At 38.3% G+C, this 17,557-nt stretch overlaps 1 protein-coding gene and 2 pseudogenes across 1 annotated transcript; 1 reads left to right on the plus strand and 2 right to left on the minus strand.

The window, feature by feature from the left end:
• Window positions 1-1,260: 1,260 nt before the first annotated feature.
• LOC101628100 lies at window positions 1,261-1,503 on the plus strand (annotated as a pseudogene).
• A 6,858-nt stretch (window positions 1,504-8,361) lies between these two features.
• On the minus strand, window positions 8,362-9,309 carry LOC101627722 (olfactory receptor-like protein OLF4). Its single transcript, XM_004688221.1, has one exon. It carries the CDS (start codon window positions 9,307-9,309, stop codon window positions 8,362-8,364), a length of 948 nt encoding a protein of 315 aa, XP_004688278.1.
• A 6,064-nt stretch (window positions 9,310-15,373) lies between these two features.
• Window positions 15,374-16,308, minus strand: LOC101627947 (annotated as a pseudogene).
• Between the last annotated feature and the right edge of the window lie 1,249 nt (window positions 16,309-17,557).

The following is a 17,557-nucleotide window of genomic DNA, read 5'->3' on the forward strand; positions in this document are numbered from 1 at the left end:
CTCCTCCAAGTTCCTTTATTTTATTCTTTAAGGATTCATTCTTATTCTTTTCACTTTTTTGATTTTCTCTTAACTCAGTGTTTTCATCATGGAAATTCTAAATTCTTTTTATGTCATAAAAAGATGTTCTTTGTCCATTTTGTGGGGTTCTGGAGGCTGTTGTGTATCCAGGAGGGTCTACTTGATTGCTTGTCATTTTCTTCCTCCAATTGTTTGTCTTAAGCTTTGCTCTATTCAACGTCCCTGTGGAGGTGGTCATGATTTCTCAGTTATCCTGCCAGGACATAGATATATTTACCTACTGCCTGTGCCACTGTGGCTGGTGGATATGAGTATGGGGTGAGGAGTCCTATGCTTCACCTTCAGTTTTCCTCAACTAGGCTAATGCTGAAGGTAGGTGGGACTTCTAGTCACTCCTTCCAAATGCTATGGGATTTTTCATCTTTATTCTTCAACTAGTGTCTAGATGATTGTGTGCTCATAGGTGTGTTTATTTAAAAGAAAAAACTATGTAAATGCATTACATATACATTCACACTAACAAATACAGTATAAAATATGCACATGTAGAAATACAAATGCACAAACATGGGCAAATACACATAAAACTGACTCTGCACTATTTTCTTTGGGTTAAACACCACATATTTAACATTTCACTTATTACTCAGAACATCTACACTAACTATGGTTTATTAACCCAAATTAGCCTCAAAAGTAAGGAAACTTATTCTTAGGTGAAATACATTTTTTAAAATAGCATAACAAAGATCAAAAGTATTATGTATTTTACTGAGTTATATACAGACAGAATCATATACATTTACTCCTAAAATTTTTTGATTTCCTTAATTTGAGAAATTGTGTATTTTACACGTGTGGTTTATTGTATATATGGTCCAGTAAGTAAATTACAAATACAATTTTAGCATGCATGATAGGCATGATAGCACACATAGCTGAGTCATATAACTGTCTGAAAACATGGAAGAAAATAAAGTGCCAAAATTGTTAGAGGAACAGTGAGATTAAATTATGGAAACTCACTTGTGCTAAACTCATAGTTTTTGAACTATGTCATCCTACATATATAGAGTAAATTGACATTATTTATAGAGATAAGATCACCATAGCAGCCCACATCTACATGGATGAGCTATAAAAACTCAATGCAGGTCAGCAAGTTGTCACCCATGGGAGATGGGAGGTGGCTGGTAGCTCTCCTTCGGGCCCAGCCTTGCCTTTTTTGGGGGGCCCACCATGCCACAGTACCAGATCTGGGAGTTCAGTTGCACAGCCGAGAAGCTCTACCTCGCTGACCCTTGAAGGCATGTGTAGTTCTTAAATATAGGTATTTGAATGGGAGTTTGTGTATTAAAGTAACAGATGATTTAGTTTGGTATATAGAACAGACAAAGCTCAAGGTGTAAAGAAGATTGAGAAATTCCATAGTCAACTATGGTAGCCAAGGAATCCTGCAGTTTTGCCATGGAAACAGACTGAATGGTTTGAAATGAAGACCATCATGTTCTTAGGAAGTTAGAATCTTTTGAATTTGAGAAGGTGTTAGGACAGAAAATATGTAACTAAAAGTACATTTTAAAAAAAAATAGGTTCTTTTTAATGTTTACTTTGGAGAGCTAGGAAGTTAAGTTTATTTTTTGAAAATGAACAAGAAATTCATCAAAGAAATTTTAAATTATTTGGAGTTGGGTAAAATGTATGATTAATTGCTTTGAGTAAATTTATTATAAATAATTTGAAAATGAGATGTCAAAGAAAATCAATTCTTCTTAGCTAATCTGTTTTAAAAGGAAACTAAATGTGACTATTTTGCTGGATTGATGCTATGTTTGGTGGGGGTTTGCTTTATTTTGGAGCATAAAATTTGTGCTGATGATAGCTCTCAAGTATAAAATGAGGTAACCAGAATTATCTGCATAGCAGTATATGTGTAGTAGTGTAGTTGCAAATATATCTAAAAGTAATTATGAAAACAAATATGCCTTACCTTTAACTTTCCAAATTTAAACTATGTGTATATATATATATATATATAAATAATATTATTATAATATGTATATTATAATATTACAACATACATATATAATATATGTATATATTATATATACAGTTTATAATAATATAAATAATATTATAATATGTATATCATAATATACATATATAAGTATATATTATATATACACATAGTTTAAATATCTATATCTATCTATCTATCTATCTATCTATTAGGGTTTATTTATTTATGCAAACAGAACTGAGGTACAGGCTAGAGGTGCAGGGGCAGTGAGAGGATTCACCAGAGACAGACTGAGGATCAGAACAGGCATATCTCTGTGATGCCCCTGCCTGTCTCTTTTTTTAACCCAGGTTAAGCATGACTGTTATGTTTCCCATTAAACCAAAGTGTGATATTATTTGATATTTATCTCATATTTGTAACCAGAATTTTGCACCTAAATGTAATGTTCATATGTTGATTCCTATATTAAAATATTTTTTTATATATTTTAAGCAACAACAACAACAAAACTCAGTGCAAAATTGAACCATGAAAGCAGAAGCCTGCCTACAAGGTTGTTGGAAGCCAGCAACCCACCCCTCCCCCAGTACCTCTTCTGTAACTGAGTAAAGATTGAGGGAGTGCCATGCAACAAAAGTGGGTACCAATCCCAGGAAAGTGATGGCTGGCTCACAGAGCTGTTGGAGTACGTTGATCTCCTTCCACTTTTCTGGAACAGAGTAAGACCATATGGAGGCCAAACAAGTGAAGGTGAGCAGCAAGATCCAGACAGTGCCCTCTGGCCAGCATACAGCATGAGAGGCTATGACTCCCTGGGTACCCATGCACCCTATCCAGGACGGATAGTGAATAAGCCAGGAAGACAGAGGGAGGACCTAACCCCCACAGGAAGCAGTAGGAACATGGGAGAGTGCCTTTTGGCCCACACATAGTGTTAAGAACTTGCATTAGCCCCTACTGAATATACACAGACAACACTTGAAAATGTAAGGAAGGCAAACACATAGGAGATCAGCAGCATACAGAGAATCTCATATAGTGCCCAGCAACCCACCCACAGATTCACTGTCCTTGTGAAATCTGATGCTGTTAGTCTGATTACCAGTTCCCAACATCCCAGAAAGAGCATCCTGAAGAAATGTCCACAAGTACCAGTGGCAGAAAGACCCTGTGCTGAGAAAAAATTGAAACAAACAACAGGGAGAGGGGAAAAATGCAAATAACCAAGTAAACCCTCTAGGGAATGACACATCACAAAAGGAAAATCAGCTCCCAAAACTCATGGAAGAATTTCTCACCTGACAGGGAATTTAGAATAGCCATGATTAAAAAAAAATACAAAGATGAAAGAGTGTGATATGAAAAATATACTTGATGAACTAAAGAATGAATTTGAGTTTTTTTTTAAAGATTTATTTATTTATTCATACAGAACTGGGGTACAGGCCAGAAATGCGGAGGGTGAGAGGATTCACCAGAGACAGAGTGGGGTGCAGAACAGGCAGATCGACGAATTACACTGCTGAGGGGAGCAGCGGGCGTGTCAGGAGAGGTCTGTCACGCCATGTGGTCTCCTCCGGGGGCAGGCGGGAATCGAGCTCATGCGGAAGTGGCTTAAGCTTCTTTGTGCAGTGCTTTAACCCGCTGTGCCACCAAGGAGGGCCGAATTTGAGTTTTTAAAGAAAGAAGTGAAGGAAATTCCAGGTATTAAAAGACTAATAGAGCATTAAATAAATCTGGGAAAGTAATGAAAATAGAATTGATGAAATGGAAGAATTAACCAGTGTTCTTGAAGCTACAGCTATAAAAAGAACCAGAAAGAGAAAGGAAAGAGAAGGGGCATAAAAATGAAGACACACTTTCAGATCTGAAACCATGAGAAAAGAAATGTAAGAATCATAGGGATACGAAAAGGTGAGGAGAAATACAACGGAACTGAGATACTATACAAAGCAATAGTTTAACAAGTTATCCCAAGCATGAAGGAGATGAAAATACACACACAGGGAAATAGAAGGACACCAAATTACCACAATGAAAGAACTATAGCAAGATACACAGTAGGGAAGATTTAAAGAATCCAAGACAAGGAAAAAATAATGAAGCTGATGAGGTGGAAGAAAAAAGTAATAAGGGAAAACCAATACAGCTGACATCAGATTTATTCAAAGAAACACAATGGGCAAGAAGAGAATTGTCTGACATATTTAAAAGTCCTTGAGTCAACATATGCCACATCAATGCTTTAGCCTGCAAAGCTCTTCTTCCTCTATGAAGGAAAAATAAAGACATTTTCAGACAAACAAAGACTCTATAAAGTTATTACTACAAAGTACCCACTCCAAAACATATTACAAGTAGTCCTAAAGCCAAAACCAACAGAGCAATGAATAGGAAGAACAGACAGAATATAGTTAGGAATAGCATCACAAAAAGACAAACAAGTGGCAAAAAATATCAACGTTTGTGCTAGAAGTTGATGGACTTAATAAAAAGTCCACAATAAAAGTACACCAGAGTAGCAGGTTGGATTAAAAAAAAATTCCAAAAATTGCTGTTTTTAGGAAATACATTTTAGTACAAAAGATAAACATAACATGAAAGTAAAAGATCATAAAAACAATTCTACAAGCAAATGAATAAAAAAAGAGCTCAGGAAGAGCCATAATTATAGCAGATAAAATAGACTTCAAACTATAAAAGCTAAAGGAGGCATAGATGATCACTACGTCATTTACAAGGGGACAATAAATCAGGAAGACTCCTTAGCATATACTACCAAATGAATAAGTACTAAAGTATATCAGACAATCATTATCAGTTCTGAAAACAGACATTAAAGAAAATATACATGTTGTAGGAGAATTCAACACCACAATCTCACCAATGGACAGATCAACTAGACAAAACATAAAGAACAACACTGGAGCTCTGAATAAGGACTTAGACTTCGTGGGCCTCACAGGTATTTACAGGACACTGCACCCAAAGAAATCTGAGTACTCATTTTTCTCAAGTGTCCATGGATCATTATTCAAAATTGATCACATACTGGTACACAAGACAAGCATCAATAGATACAAGATCAAAATCATGCCATTTAGCTTCTCTGACCATGAAAGCATCAAACTAGAAATAAACTACAAAAAGAAAGAAAGGAACACTCCTACCTTATGGATATTAAAACCTAAACTATTGGGGCCCTCCCCAATAGTTGGTGGCACAGCAGATTAAAGCACTGCACTGAGAAGCTATAGCCACTTCCGCAGGAGTTGATCCCCACCCTGGAGGTGATCTACATGGCGCAGCAGACCTCTCCTTACCCACTGCTCCCCTCAGCAGTGTACTTCCTCAGTAGGCCTGTTCTGTGCCCCACTCTGTCTCTGGTGAATCCTTTCACCCTCTGCATCTCTGGCCTGTACCCCAGTTCTGTATGAATAAATAAATAAATCTTAAAAAAAAAGATTTATTTGTTCATACAGAACTGGGGTACAGGCCAGAGTTGCAGGGGCGGTGAGAGGCTTCACCAGGGACAGAGTGGGGTGCAGAACAGGCAGATCGATGAAGTACACTGCTGAGGGGAGCAGTAGGCGGGTCAGGAGAGGTCTGCCTCGCCATGTGGATCTCCTCCGGGGCATGCAGGGATCGAACTCATGAAGAAGTGGCTTAAGCTTCTTAGTGCAGGGCTTTAACCCGCTGTGCCACCAGGGAGGGCCCCTAAGGAGCTTCTTTACAGCAAAAGAGACATTGAACAAAACAAGGACACACCCCACTTATTGGGAGAAAATTTTTGCACACAATACGAATGATAAAGGATTGAACACAAACATCTACAAAAAGCTGATCAAACTCAACAAAAATAAAATTAACAACCCCATCTAAAAATGGCAGAAGAGATAAAAAGATACTTCTTGAAAGAAGAAATGCAGATGACCAACAGGCATATGAAACAATGTTCAGCATCACTTGTAATCAGGGAAATGCAAATAAAAACCACAATGAGATTCCATCTCATAGCAGTGAGAATGGCACATATTAAAACAACTAGGAACAACAAATGTGTGGAGAAAAGGAATCTCCTACACTGCTGGTTCGCAGTGATGGTCCAACCACTATTGAAAACTGTTTGGAGGTTTCTCAAACTTCTAACACTGGAGCTTCCATATGATCCAGCAATTTCACTCCTAGGTATCTACTCAAGGGACATAAACACTTTAATTCAAAAGGACAGCTGCATCCCTATGGTTATTGCTGCACTATTTACAATAGGGAAGATGTGGAATCAACCCAAATATTAAAAAATAGGAGACTGCATCAAAAAGATGTGGTACATATACACTATTGAATATAATCAATGATCAAAAAGATAAACTCATGCCACTTGTGGCAACATGGATGGAACTGGAAGGGATCATGCTTAGTGAAATAAGCCAGGAAAAAAAAGTAATTGTAATAAAGTAAACAAAAAATAATGAAGTAAATTTGTACAAATTAGAGCACTTGAGTTTACTCTGATAAAATCAATGAACAACTATAAACCAGAGACATTAGGGGGTAAAGAAGAGAATAGGATCAAAAGTGGGGTAGAAAAAGCACATGGAACTATAGTGGGAAGTCCATGGGGATTACAACTGAGATGAACAAATGTACAAAATGAAGAATGATGTAAAAGATATATATGTATATATAAGACATATACACACATATGTATATATACATTTAAGTCAGATTATGTGCAAATACACACATAAAGCTAGAACATATTTTAAACATTTAATTTGTTTTCAGCATTGTGTCCACAAATATCATTTCTATCTTGCAACAATCTAAAATGATATTTCTTATCTTACATTATCTTCAGAAATAAGGAAATTGAGGTTCTGGGAGAATACATTTTCTTTTTTTTAAAAGATTTATTTATTTATGCATACAGAACTGAGGTACAAGTCATAGGTGCAGGGAAGGTGAGAGGCTTCACCAGAGACAGAGTGGGGAGCAGAACCGGCTGACTGACAAAAGTACACTGCTGAGGGGAATAGCACCCGGTCAGGAGGGTCTGCTGCCATGTGTCACCTCCGGGGCAGGAGATCAAATTCATGCTGAAGTGGTTTTAGCTTTTAGCGCTGTGCTTCAATCTGCTGCGCCACCAGGGAAGGTCCAGAGAATACATTTTTCAAAGTTCCCCAAAATGCCACTAAATCTTATCACACACTTTATTTAGACACAAATGGAAGGCTACAACATATACTGCAGCTTTGTATGGTTCTTCATATTCATTAAAAAAATACATTTTAAATCTGTACAACTTACATACTTGTGTTTACTTTAATAACTTACTTAAAAGGCAAAAGCTTTAAATGCCTGATCAGAGTATGGTACAAAATGAACACAGTTGAGAGCTATCACTTCTACCTGAGAGCAAAGGGGAAGACCCCTATGTGTGGTATCATGTTAGCTTGGACCAAGGGAGGCTTTGCGTACACTGACCTGAAGGATAACAGGGTCCTAAGGAGGAGAATAAAGCTAGTGTGCTGTGGAGCCCGCTGTATGTCAACATCCTGGTTGTCAAGAGGCCAGTGACTGCAGCGAATACAAAAGGGTGACACATTCGAAACAAAAGCTTTTTTATCTCACTTCTCTGTTATAAAATTATTAAGCTTCCTGGATCCATCAGGTGTAGTTTGTTTTCCTTAGTGTAGCAGAACATGATGATTTTTTAAAAAAGATTTATTTATTTATTCATACAGAACTGAGGTACAGGCCAGAGATGCGGAGGGTGAGAGGATTCACCAGAGACAGAGCGGGAGCAGAACAGGCAGATCGACGAAGTACACTGCTGAGGGGAGCAGCGGGCGGGTCAGGAGAGGTCTGCCACACCATGTGGTCACCTCCGGGGCAGGCGGGAATTGAACTCATGCAGAAGTGGTTTAAGCTTCTCAGTGCAGTGCTTTAACCCGCTGCGCCACCAGGGAGGCCCAGAACATGATGATTTTTTAACTACAAAAATAATAACATTTGGTATGACACATCATCTGAGAAAAACTAGTCCACAAATTCTTGTAGTCTCATTAAATGCATACATGTTTTCGGATTTAAGATTGGAATAAATGTTGGAAAGTATAAAAATGACAAAGGGAAAATCTGTTCAGAGATCAGAAAGAGCAGAAACTTATAAAGTATGTTACATAAATTGAATAGAGAAATTAAAGTCCAAGAGGAAATTCCATGATGTAAAATAAAGAGCAATTTCTACATTTAGATTGCCAGTTCAACCCAATTTCTGTTTATTAGTCTCTGATCTCTAAAATTCTTCAGTCCTAGGACAGTTGTCTTTTTATAGTTGTCTTTACGATCAGTGTTGTCAGGGCCCTCTTTATGTCTTTGTTCCTCAGACTGTAGATGAAGGGGTTCAGCATGGGTGTGACCACAGTGTACATCACCGAGGCGATTGTACTTGCATGTGAGCTGTGGGGAGCAGCTGAGCTAAGATACACTCCCAGGGCTGTGCAGTAAAATAAGGAGACAACTGAGAGGTGAGATGCACAGGTGGAAAATGCCTTATACCTGCCCTGAACTGATGGGATTGTACAGATGGAGGAAACTATCTTAGAGTAAGAGTAAAGGATACAAAAGAGGGAACCACCACACAGCAAAATGGACACAAAATAAATCACCACATTGTTGAGCAGGGTGTCAGAACAGGCCAGTTTGACCATCTGATTGAGTTCACAGAAAAAGTGTGGGATTTCCACATTTGTGCAGAAGGACAGCCGCAACAACATTAAACTCTGTATTAAGGAACACAGAACACTGATGATCCAGGAAACCAGAACTAGCTGCCCACACAGCTGGGGGTTCATGATGACCGTGTAGTGCAGGGGGTGGCAGATGGCCACAAAGCGGTCATAGGCCATCACTGTCAGGAGGAAGATGTCCAGCCCTGCAAACAGTATGAAAAAATAAACTTGGGTGATGCAACCTTCATAGGTTATGGCTTTGTTCTGAGTCTGGATGTTCACCAACATTTTTGGGACAGTGGTGGAGGTGAAGCAGATGTCAGCAAAGGACAGGTTGGAGAGGAAGAAGTACATGGGCGTCTGGAGGTGGGAGTCTGAGCTGACAGCCAGGATGATGAGCAGGTTTCCAAACACAGTGATCAGGTACATGGCGAGGAAAAGCCCTAATATGAGGGGTTGCTCTTCTGCTGCCTCTGAAAATCTCAGGAGAAGAAATTCTGAAACTTGTGTATCATTGACTGGTTTCATGTAGTGGAGCGACTTACAGAAAACAGGGAAATAACAAGACATATTTTCACAAACATTTTATAACCTATTAAATTGTCTTTATTTTTGTAAGAAGTTAATTATGACATAATTATGGTTTCCTTTAAGGGATCCCAAGTGACATCTCTGACAGAGAATTTTGATGAATTATGTATTTCCCTTTACTATTTTAGTAGTAAACCCTTATTTCAGGATAAAAATGAATACTGACTGCACTTTAGGAACTAGTTCTTTGGTGTTATAAAGCATAATTCTAATTCACTGATGGAGAAAGAATGTATAAACACACAATAAAGTTATATAACATTTTACAAGTTGTCATATAGTATGAAGTATACGAAGACAAGTATAAAGGGAGAGTGAATGGGAGATCTAGTTTCTCTTGTGTATTTTGATAAGACCTGCAGACATGCCACATTTAAACAAAGAACTCAGGTAAAAGAGGGAAGGGAGATGTGAGGAATTGTGTGTCCAGCTGAGGGAATAGCCAGTGCAATCTACCTGAAAGATGCTTGTTTCAAATATGCAAGTCAAAAAATGAAGTGATATGCACAACAAAAGAAACTATCAATAAAACCAAAAGACATTCTACTAAATGTAGGGAGGTAAGAGAAACAGGAGGAGAAATAGGAGGAGTTGGAGAAATGGGAGAAAGTGGAAAGGGGGGCTTGAAAGAAGGGGAAGAGAGTGGAGGATAAATTAAATGAATAAAGAGGAAAAAATTTAATAATTTTGGTAGTTCATCAGATGGGCTTTTCTCAACCCTGATTATATTTACTTGATACCCAACAAAAAGAATAAAAATGAAAAACAAAATTGTCAATTATGAACTAGTGATATTTTCTGATCTATTTGGGATAAATAACTTACATACTGTACTCCCAAGAGGAAATGGGCTGTGTTTCTGGGCCTCTCTGTGGTGGAGCCTTCCCTGTGCATTGTGAGATGATTGGAGGATCCTGGCCTCCCCCTACCTATGTCTGTACACATTGATCGGTGTCCCTGAGGGCAATGTTTCCCACTTAGAACCATAATTTGAATTTACTCTAAGCAAGTTTTCTGACCATTGCTATAATAACAATTTAATGATGTTAACAATTTGATATAAAAATGATGAACATTAAGTTTACACAGTCATTGAAGTCAATACATCATTATTAATCAAGCAAACACACAATCCCTTGCCTTTGGGTAAGTGTAAATCCCCTCTCAGATGACAAAACAGCTGTCTTTGGCCTCCTTTCTCTCTCATGAGGGTCAACAGGGTTTCTGGACTCACCTAGATCAGATCTCTGAGAAAGTCTTGGGTGGAGATCTGAATTCCTTGTTGGATGAAAGTGGCAGAGACCTGAGCTCTGTCTTGAGATAAACAGCAGGGAGGAGTGAACCATCTGTCCCTCAATGCAAACACATAAGCCAAAAAAGCATGCCCCTGACAGCCCAAGGCTAAATATATATATCAGGTTGGCAGCAGATGTGTTTACAACACTCTCTATCTGCTCATTAGTCACATTTCCTCTTGTTACTACAACCTCTATGCACACAATTCCCCTGTGGAAAACTGTCCTGGACATCAATGGAAAGCTTTCCCTGTCCCCAAGAGGTTAGGTTTGAAATAAAATTAATTCCATTTTTTCACTCTTCCATGAACTTGCCTCTTTTTCAGATCCCCAAAATTCCAAGTACATTTTCTTATTTCTGAATTGAAATTTTCTAACCCAATCTAAGACTGGATTATATCTCTCATGTCTTCAGAGCTTTGGCTTGTTCTGGGAGCTTAACTCCCAGTATCCAGACAGTTGTGCTCTTCCTTCACAGCAGGAATCAAGCTGACTTCTTGTGAACTCATAAGTTTCATGAATCTTTACTAAAATGACTAGAAGTTTTTACTTCCATCACCATTAATAGCTATAATTTAGTTCCTCATTATATCGTTTCTCAACCTATTACACAGGTTATTTTGTCCATTATAATCAGACATTAGAATTCTATAAGGACTCTGTGACTTAAGAAAATACATTCTTCATGAGGTACATTTATGAATTCTATACTCTATGGCAGAATATTTTCTTGGAGAGGTTTAGTCATATGCCAAGAATAATCCCTCGAAGTGAAACCCCTTAGTTGCTGTTTTGTGAGGAGAATTCCAGTAATCAAACTCTGGGCAGTGATTCTCAACCAGAAATGGGTTTTCCCCATGGGGATATTTGACAATGTTTGACAGGCTGCTGCTCAATGCCTACAATCCACAGACCAGCAACTCTCCACCCCAGACCCCAAACTATTTTATTCTGCCCCAATTCTCAAAGACTAGAAGTAAAAAATTATCTAGTTCATAAATGGCCCACTACAAATACATAATCTGTATTATCAGATCCTGCAAAACAGGGATTCCAGCATCCCTATACATTCCAACATTTCTAACAAGCTCCTGGTGATGTTAGGCCTGCAGATTTTGGTCTGTGTACTGCTCTTTGAGTAGTAAGATTGTGCTCCTGTGTGAGTCAGGGTAATAGTTTCAGGCCTTCTGTACAATGTTGTTTTTGATTAATTTTGCAGGATTAGTGTATTCACTCACACAAGTGTCTGAGACAGATTCTTCTGTTTATTTCTTTAGACAGAAGTTCCTGAGAGACAGAGGAAGAAGTTGCATTTGAAAGGTAAATGTTGGCCCTCCCTGGTGATACAATGGGTTAGAATGCAGCACTGCAAGCTGACTACAGCTGCTTTAGTGTGAGTTCGATTCCCAGTCCCAGAGGTGATCCGCATGGCGAGGCAGACCTCTCCTGACCTGCCCACAGTTCCCCTCAGCAGTTTACTTCATACATCTGCCTGTTCTGCTCCCCACTCTGTCTCTGGTGAATCCTCTCACTGCCCCTGCACTTTTGGCCTGCACCCCAGTTCTGTGTGCATAAATAAACATATAAACAAACAAACAAATAAATGTTTTAAATAACAAAAGATAAATGTCACAGGTGGCCATGAAATAGGCATCTTGCCAGTGCAGAAATTGTACTAATATAGTGCACTTTTGGGGGAAAGGGCTCAATCCTCAGGAGAATTTTTACCTGTATTAAATTAAATACTTCTAGTGTGTGAATAATTGATAAGTAGAGATGAGTGATTCTCTACAATTGCCCTCCATCTCATATCCCCACCTCTGGTTTGCAATCCAGACACTTTCTATAGTATTCTGTTACCATAGCAGTTGGCCCTAATGAATTTTCATTTGTATTATTGATTTAACTCTGTTAGTCATTTCTACCCCTCCTCCAGTTTCTGTCTTGTTACACCTCCCTTCTAAATTTTCTATCCTTACCATGGAGGATTGAAACTCATATAATAATTATTTAATCAACATTCCATCTGATTTGCATGTTATTGGACCAATTGATACTCAGTTTAGCTAACCTGATTTTCATAGTCAGCCTCCAATAAGAACTGAAGGGACTTTTTTTTTTCTTTTTTTAAAGGTTTATTTAGTTATGCATACAGAATTGGGGTTCAGGTCAGTGAAGGAAAACAGTTTGGCTGACTCTGCAATTCTGGGCCCCGGCTGATAAGGAGACCGCCCTTTGGCTCCAACTGCACCTGGCCGTCTTCCCCTGCCATATATGGCCATGGGCTTAGTCCTTCCTGCTTATTGGATCTTTTCTTTTCGTTCACTCTTCCGCGACCCCTCCTGCCTCACTCTCCACCTGACCGTGGCCCGGCCAATGGACACTCGTCATGATACCTTTAATGGGTATATAAGTTCAGCTCTGAAATAAAATAGGACTTCTTCCTTTTGGTGAACAGACTCACGGCGTCCGTCTTTCCTTCTGCCTTTTCCCTTCAGTCAGAGGTGGAAGGGTGGTGAGAGGATTCACCAGAGACAGAGTGGGGAGCAGAGCAGGCAGATCAATGAAGTACACTGTTGAGCGGAGTAGAGTCAGGAGAGGTCTGCTACACCATATGGGTCACCTCTGGGGCTGGGGATCAAACTTGCACTGAAGCAGCTGTGGCTCACTTGCAGTGCTGTGCTTTAACACATCGCTCCACCAGGGAGGGTCAGAACTAGATGGACTTCTAATTTGCATAGCTGTTCAGAGAGAGTGTTAGAGTGACTTTTCTATGTGTATATAAGTCCTACCTAGAGCGAAGACATGGTGGAAAGGCTTCTACCTGCAAACTTTCCTTATGAAAAAAAAATGAGGGTAGTTGTTTCTCTTAAGAGTTGAGAAAGCAATATTACACATTTTTAAAGAAACTTTGAAAGATTTCAAGCATAATAAATCAATAACATTTTTATCAGTATTCATCACTTTTACCCTCCTTACTCACAGATAAGAATACCCCATATTTGAAGAAGTAGATATATCACATGAAATGGGAAAATTTTGCATTGTAATACAAGATATGACTTAAAATTTGTTTCACCATATTGAAGGAAATCTACTAAGGTCACATTAGGTCAACACATTTATTAAAATGTGTCTTGGTGAAGCAAAAATATACGGAGAACTGATGAAACTCAACAAAAATAAACAACCCCATCAAAAAATGGGCAGTAGAGCTAAAAAGACACTTTTCCAAAGAGGAAATGCAGATGGCCAACAGTCATATGAAAAAATGTTCAACATCACTCGTAATAAGGGAGATGCAAATTAAAACCACAATGAGATACCACCTCACCCCAGTGAGAATGGCACATCTTCAAAAAACTAGCAACAACAAATGTTGGCGAGGATGTGGAGAAAAAGGAACTCTCCTGCATTGCTGGTGGGAATGCAAACTAGTACAACCACTATGGAAAACTGTTTGGAGGTTCCTCAAACTGCTAAACATGGAGCTTCCTTATGACCCAGCAATCCCACTCCTAGGTATCTACCCAAAAGACACAAAAATACTGATTGAAAAAGATACCTGTACCCCCATGTTTATTGCTGCTTTATTTACAATTGGAAAAACATGGAAGCAGCCCAAATGCCCAAAAGTAGATGACTGGATAAAAAAGAAGTGGTACATATATACAATGGAATATTACTCAGCAACCAAAAAAGAGAAACACATGTCTTTTGCAGCAACTTGGATGGAGCTGGAAAAGATCATGCTTAGTGAGATAAGTCAGAAAGAGAAAGAAAAATACCGGATGGTTTCACTCATATCAGGAGTATAATGGACCAGGTGGAAAATAACAAAAATAATGAACAACCATATACCAGAGACATTTTGTGGGGGTGGAGTGGGGAATGGGATCAAAAACGGGGTGGGAAGAAGGGAAATGCACGGGATTATGGTGATGGCACATGGGTGATGGGAAACCCGTGGGGATTACAATTGAGATGGAAAAAAAATGTACAAAATGATGTAAAAATAAACTTTTGTAATAAAAAAATAAAAAAAATGTGTCTTGGTGAAGACTTGTATGTGTGATAATACATATGACTTGATTAAGGAGGCTTTGCATACACTGATCTGAAAAAGAAAAGAATCCTAAAGAGGAAAATAAAAGCTAGTGTGCTGAGAAGCCCATTGTAAATCAGCATCCTTGTTGTAAGGAGTGTATTTAATGTAGTCAACACAAAAGGATGACACACCCAAAGTTGAAGAGCTTTGTTATTGTATTTTCTCTGTTATAAAGTTATTAAATTTCTTTGGTCCTCAGGTGTAATTTTTTGCCATAGGAGTAACAGAACTTGATGACTTTCAACTAAAGCAGCAAAAAATGTATTTGGTATGTTCTAGGGCTTTGGGGGAAATTATTCTAAGAAATCCATGTTGCCTCATTAAGTGAAGAGTAATATCAAATTTTTTCTGGTTTAAGATTAGAATAAATTTTGGAAAATAGGAAAACCACAAAGGAAAAAATTGTTAAACATCAAAAAGAGCTGAAAGTTGAGTAAATTGAGTTACATAAATAAAAGATAAATCTAAGTATGAAACAAAATTCCAAGATGTAAAATACAAAGCAAGTTCTACTACTTCATTTGATCAATTAAGTTCAATTTCTGGTCATTTGTCTCCACTGTTTACAATTATGGGTGCTTCTTTAGCCCTGGAACAATTATCTTTTTGTAGATTTCTTTACAATGAATGTTGTCAGGGCCCTCTTTATGTCTTTGTTCCTCAGACTGTAGATGAAGGGGTTCAGCATGGGTGTGACCACAGTGTACATCACCGAGGCAATTGTACTTGCATGTGAGCTTTGGGGAGCAGCAGAGCAAAGGTACACACCAAAGCTTGTACAATAAAATAAGGAGACAACTGAGAGGTGAGATGCACAGGTGGAAAATGCTTTATACTTGCCTTGAGCTGATGAGATTCTATGGATGGAGGAAACTATCTTAGAGTAAGAGTAAAGGATACAAAAGAGGGAACCACCACCAAGTAAGATAACCTCAAAATAAATCAGCACATTATTGAGCAAGGTGTCAGAGCAGGCCAGTTTGATCACCTGATTGAATTCACAGAAGTGTGGGATTTCCACATGTGTGCAGAAGGACAGCCGCAACAACATTAAGCTTTGTATTACGGAACACAGAGCACTGATGATCCAGCTCACCAGAACCAGCAGCCCACACATCCGGGGGTTCATGATGACTGTGTAGTGCAGAGGGTGGCAGATGGCCAAGAAGCGGTCATAGGCCATCACTGTCAGGAGGAAGATGTCAAACAATGCAAACAATATGAAAAAATAAACCTGGTGATGTAACCTTTATAGGTAATGACTTTGCTCTGTGTCTGGATGTTCACCAGCATCTTTGGGACAGTGGTGGAGGTAAAGCAGATGTCAGCAAAGGACAGGTTGGAGAGGAATAAGTACATGGGTGTCTGGAGGTGGGAGTCTGAGCTGACAGCCAGAATGATAAGCAGTTTCCCCAAAACAGTGATGAGATACATGGAAAGGAAAAGTCCTAATATGAAGGGCTGGAGTTCTGCTTTCTCTGAAAATCTCAACAGAAGAAATTCTGAAATTTGTGTATCATTGACTAGTTTCATATAGTACAAACAACTGCCAAGAGAAATAACATGACTTATTTTAAAAAATTTGTATCACTGACTGACTTGAAATACTTCCACTTATATTTTTCTAAGGTGTCACTTACAATATTTTCTGTATGGTTTCCTTTAGGAGATCCTCATTGATACAACTGATATAGAATTTTTGCCCTATTCATTTTTTTTTTACCTGTAGGATTATATGTTAGAGACCTTTTATGATAAACCCTTTTATTTCAGGAATATATCAATAGATTGAATGCTAACTGTGATTTAGGCACTTTTTAGGTAATGACTTCAGGCATTGTAATAAAAAATTCCAAGTCAATGGTGGAGAAGGAATACATTAGCAAACAATAAAATGATGTAACATTTTAGATGGTAATTGTTGGGACCAAGAAAAGGAAACCAATTATAAAATAGAAAGTGAATATGGGATTTAAGTTTTTCTTGGATATTTGGTAAGACCTGGAGATCTACAGACATGCTATTTGAACAAAGACCTCAGATGAGGAAGAGAAGTGAGACTTAAGTTTAGTGGAGTCATGTGTGCTCAGCAGAGAGAACAGCCAGTGCACAGTATCTGAAGAAGATGCTTGCTTCAAATACTCAAAAGATGTGCAGCCATCTGTACAACAAAAGACATTATCAGTAAAAACAAAAACAAACAAAAAGCCAGACTTACTACTGAATGGGGGGAAAGAGAAGCAAGAAGAGATGGAGGAGGATAGAGGGGAGAAAAGGGAGGTGGGGGAAATAGAAGGGAAAAGTAGTGAATAAAGAGAAAAAAGATTAAACAATCTAGAATGTTCTTGAGAGACAGAGCTCAGGGGCTTTCTCAACCCTGATTATATTCCCTTGATATCCAACAAAAATGATAAAAGAATAAAAATAAAAATTTACCCAAGTCAGAAAAAGAGCTAATTTTGTGATATATTTATGATAAATACCTTACATATTGACACCCAAGAGAAAACAGGCTGCGTTTCAGCATGTTGACAATGGTGACATTTGGTCAGGTCTCTCTGAGGTGAAGTCTGCCTGGTGTATTGTAAAATCTTTGGAGCATCTTGGTCTCCCCCACCTCTTCACTATGAGTCTGAAATATCTATGGACATTGCTCAGAGTCCCTGGAGGACAAAGTTGCCCACTTAGAACCAAGCTTTAAACAATCTCTACATATTTTATGAGCCTTGTTATAGTAACAATTTACTGAGTTACAATTTAATGATATAAAAATGATCTACCT

The sequence above is a fragment of the Condylura cristata genome, unplaced genomic scaffold, assembly GCF_000260355.1.
Source record: "Condylura cristata isolate star-nosed mole 26May11 unplaced genomic scaffold, ConCri1.0 scaffold00024, whole genome shotgun sequence".
Classification (NCBI taxonomy): domain Eukaryota; kingdom Metazoa; phylum Chordata; class Mammalia; order Eulipotyphla; family Talpidae; genus Condylura; species Condylura cristata.

What these genes read in the sequence shown, in the direction of transcription:
- LOC101627722 (XM_004688221.1), bottom strand. Translation starts at nt 9,309, where the DNA reads ATGAAACCAGTCAATGATACACAAGTTTCAGAATTTCTTCTCCTGAGA.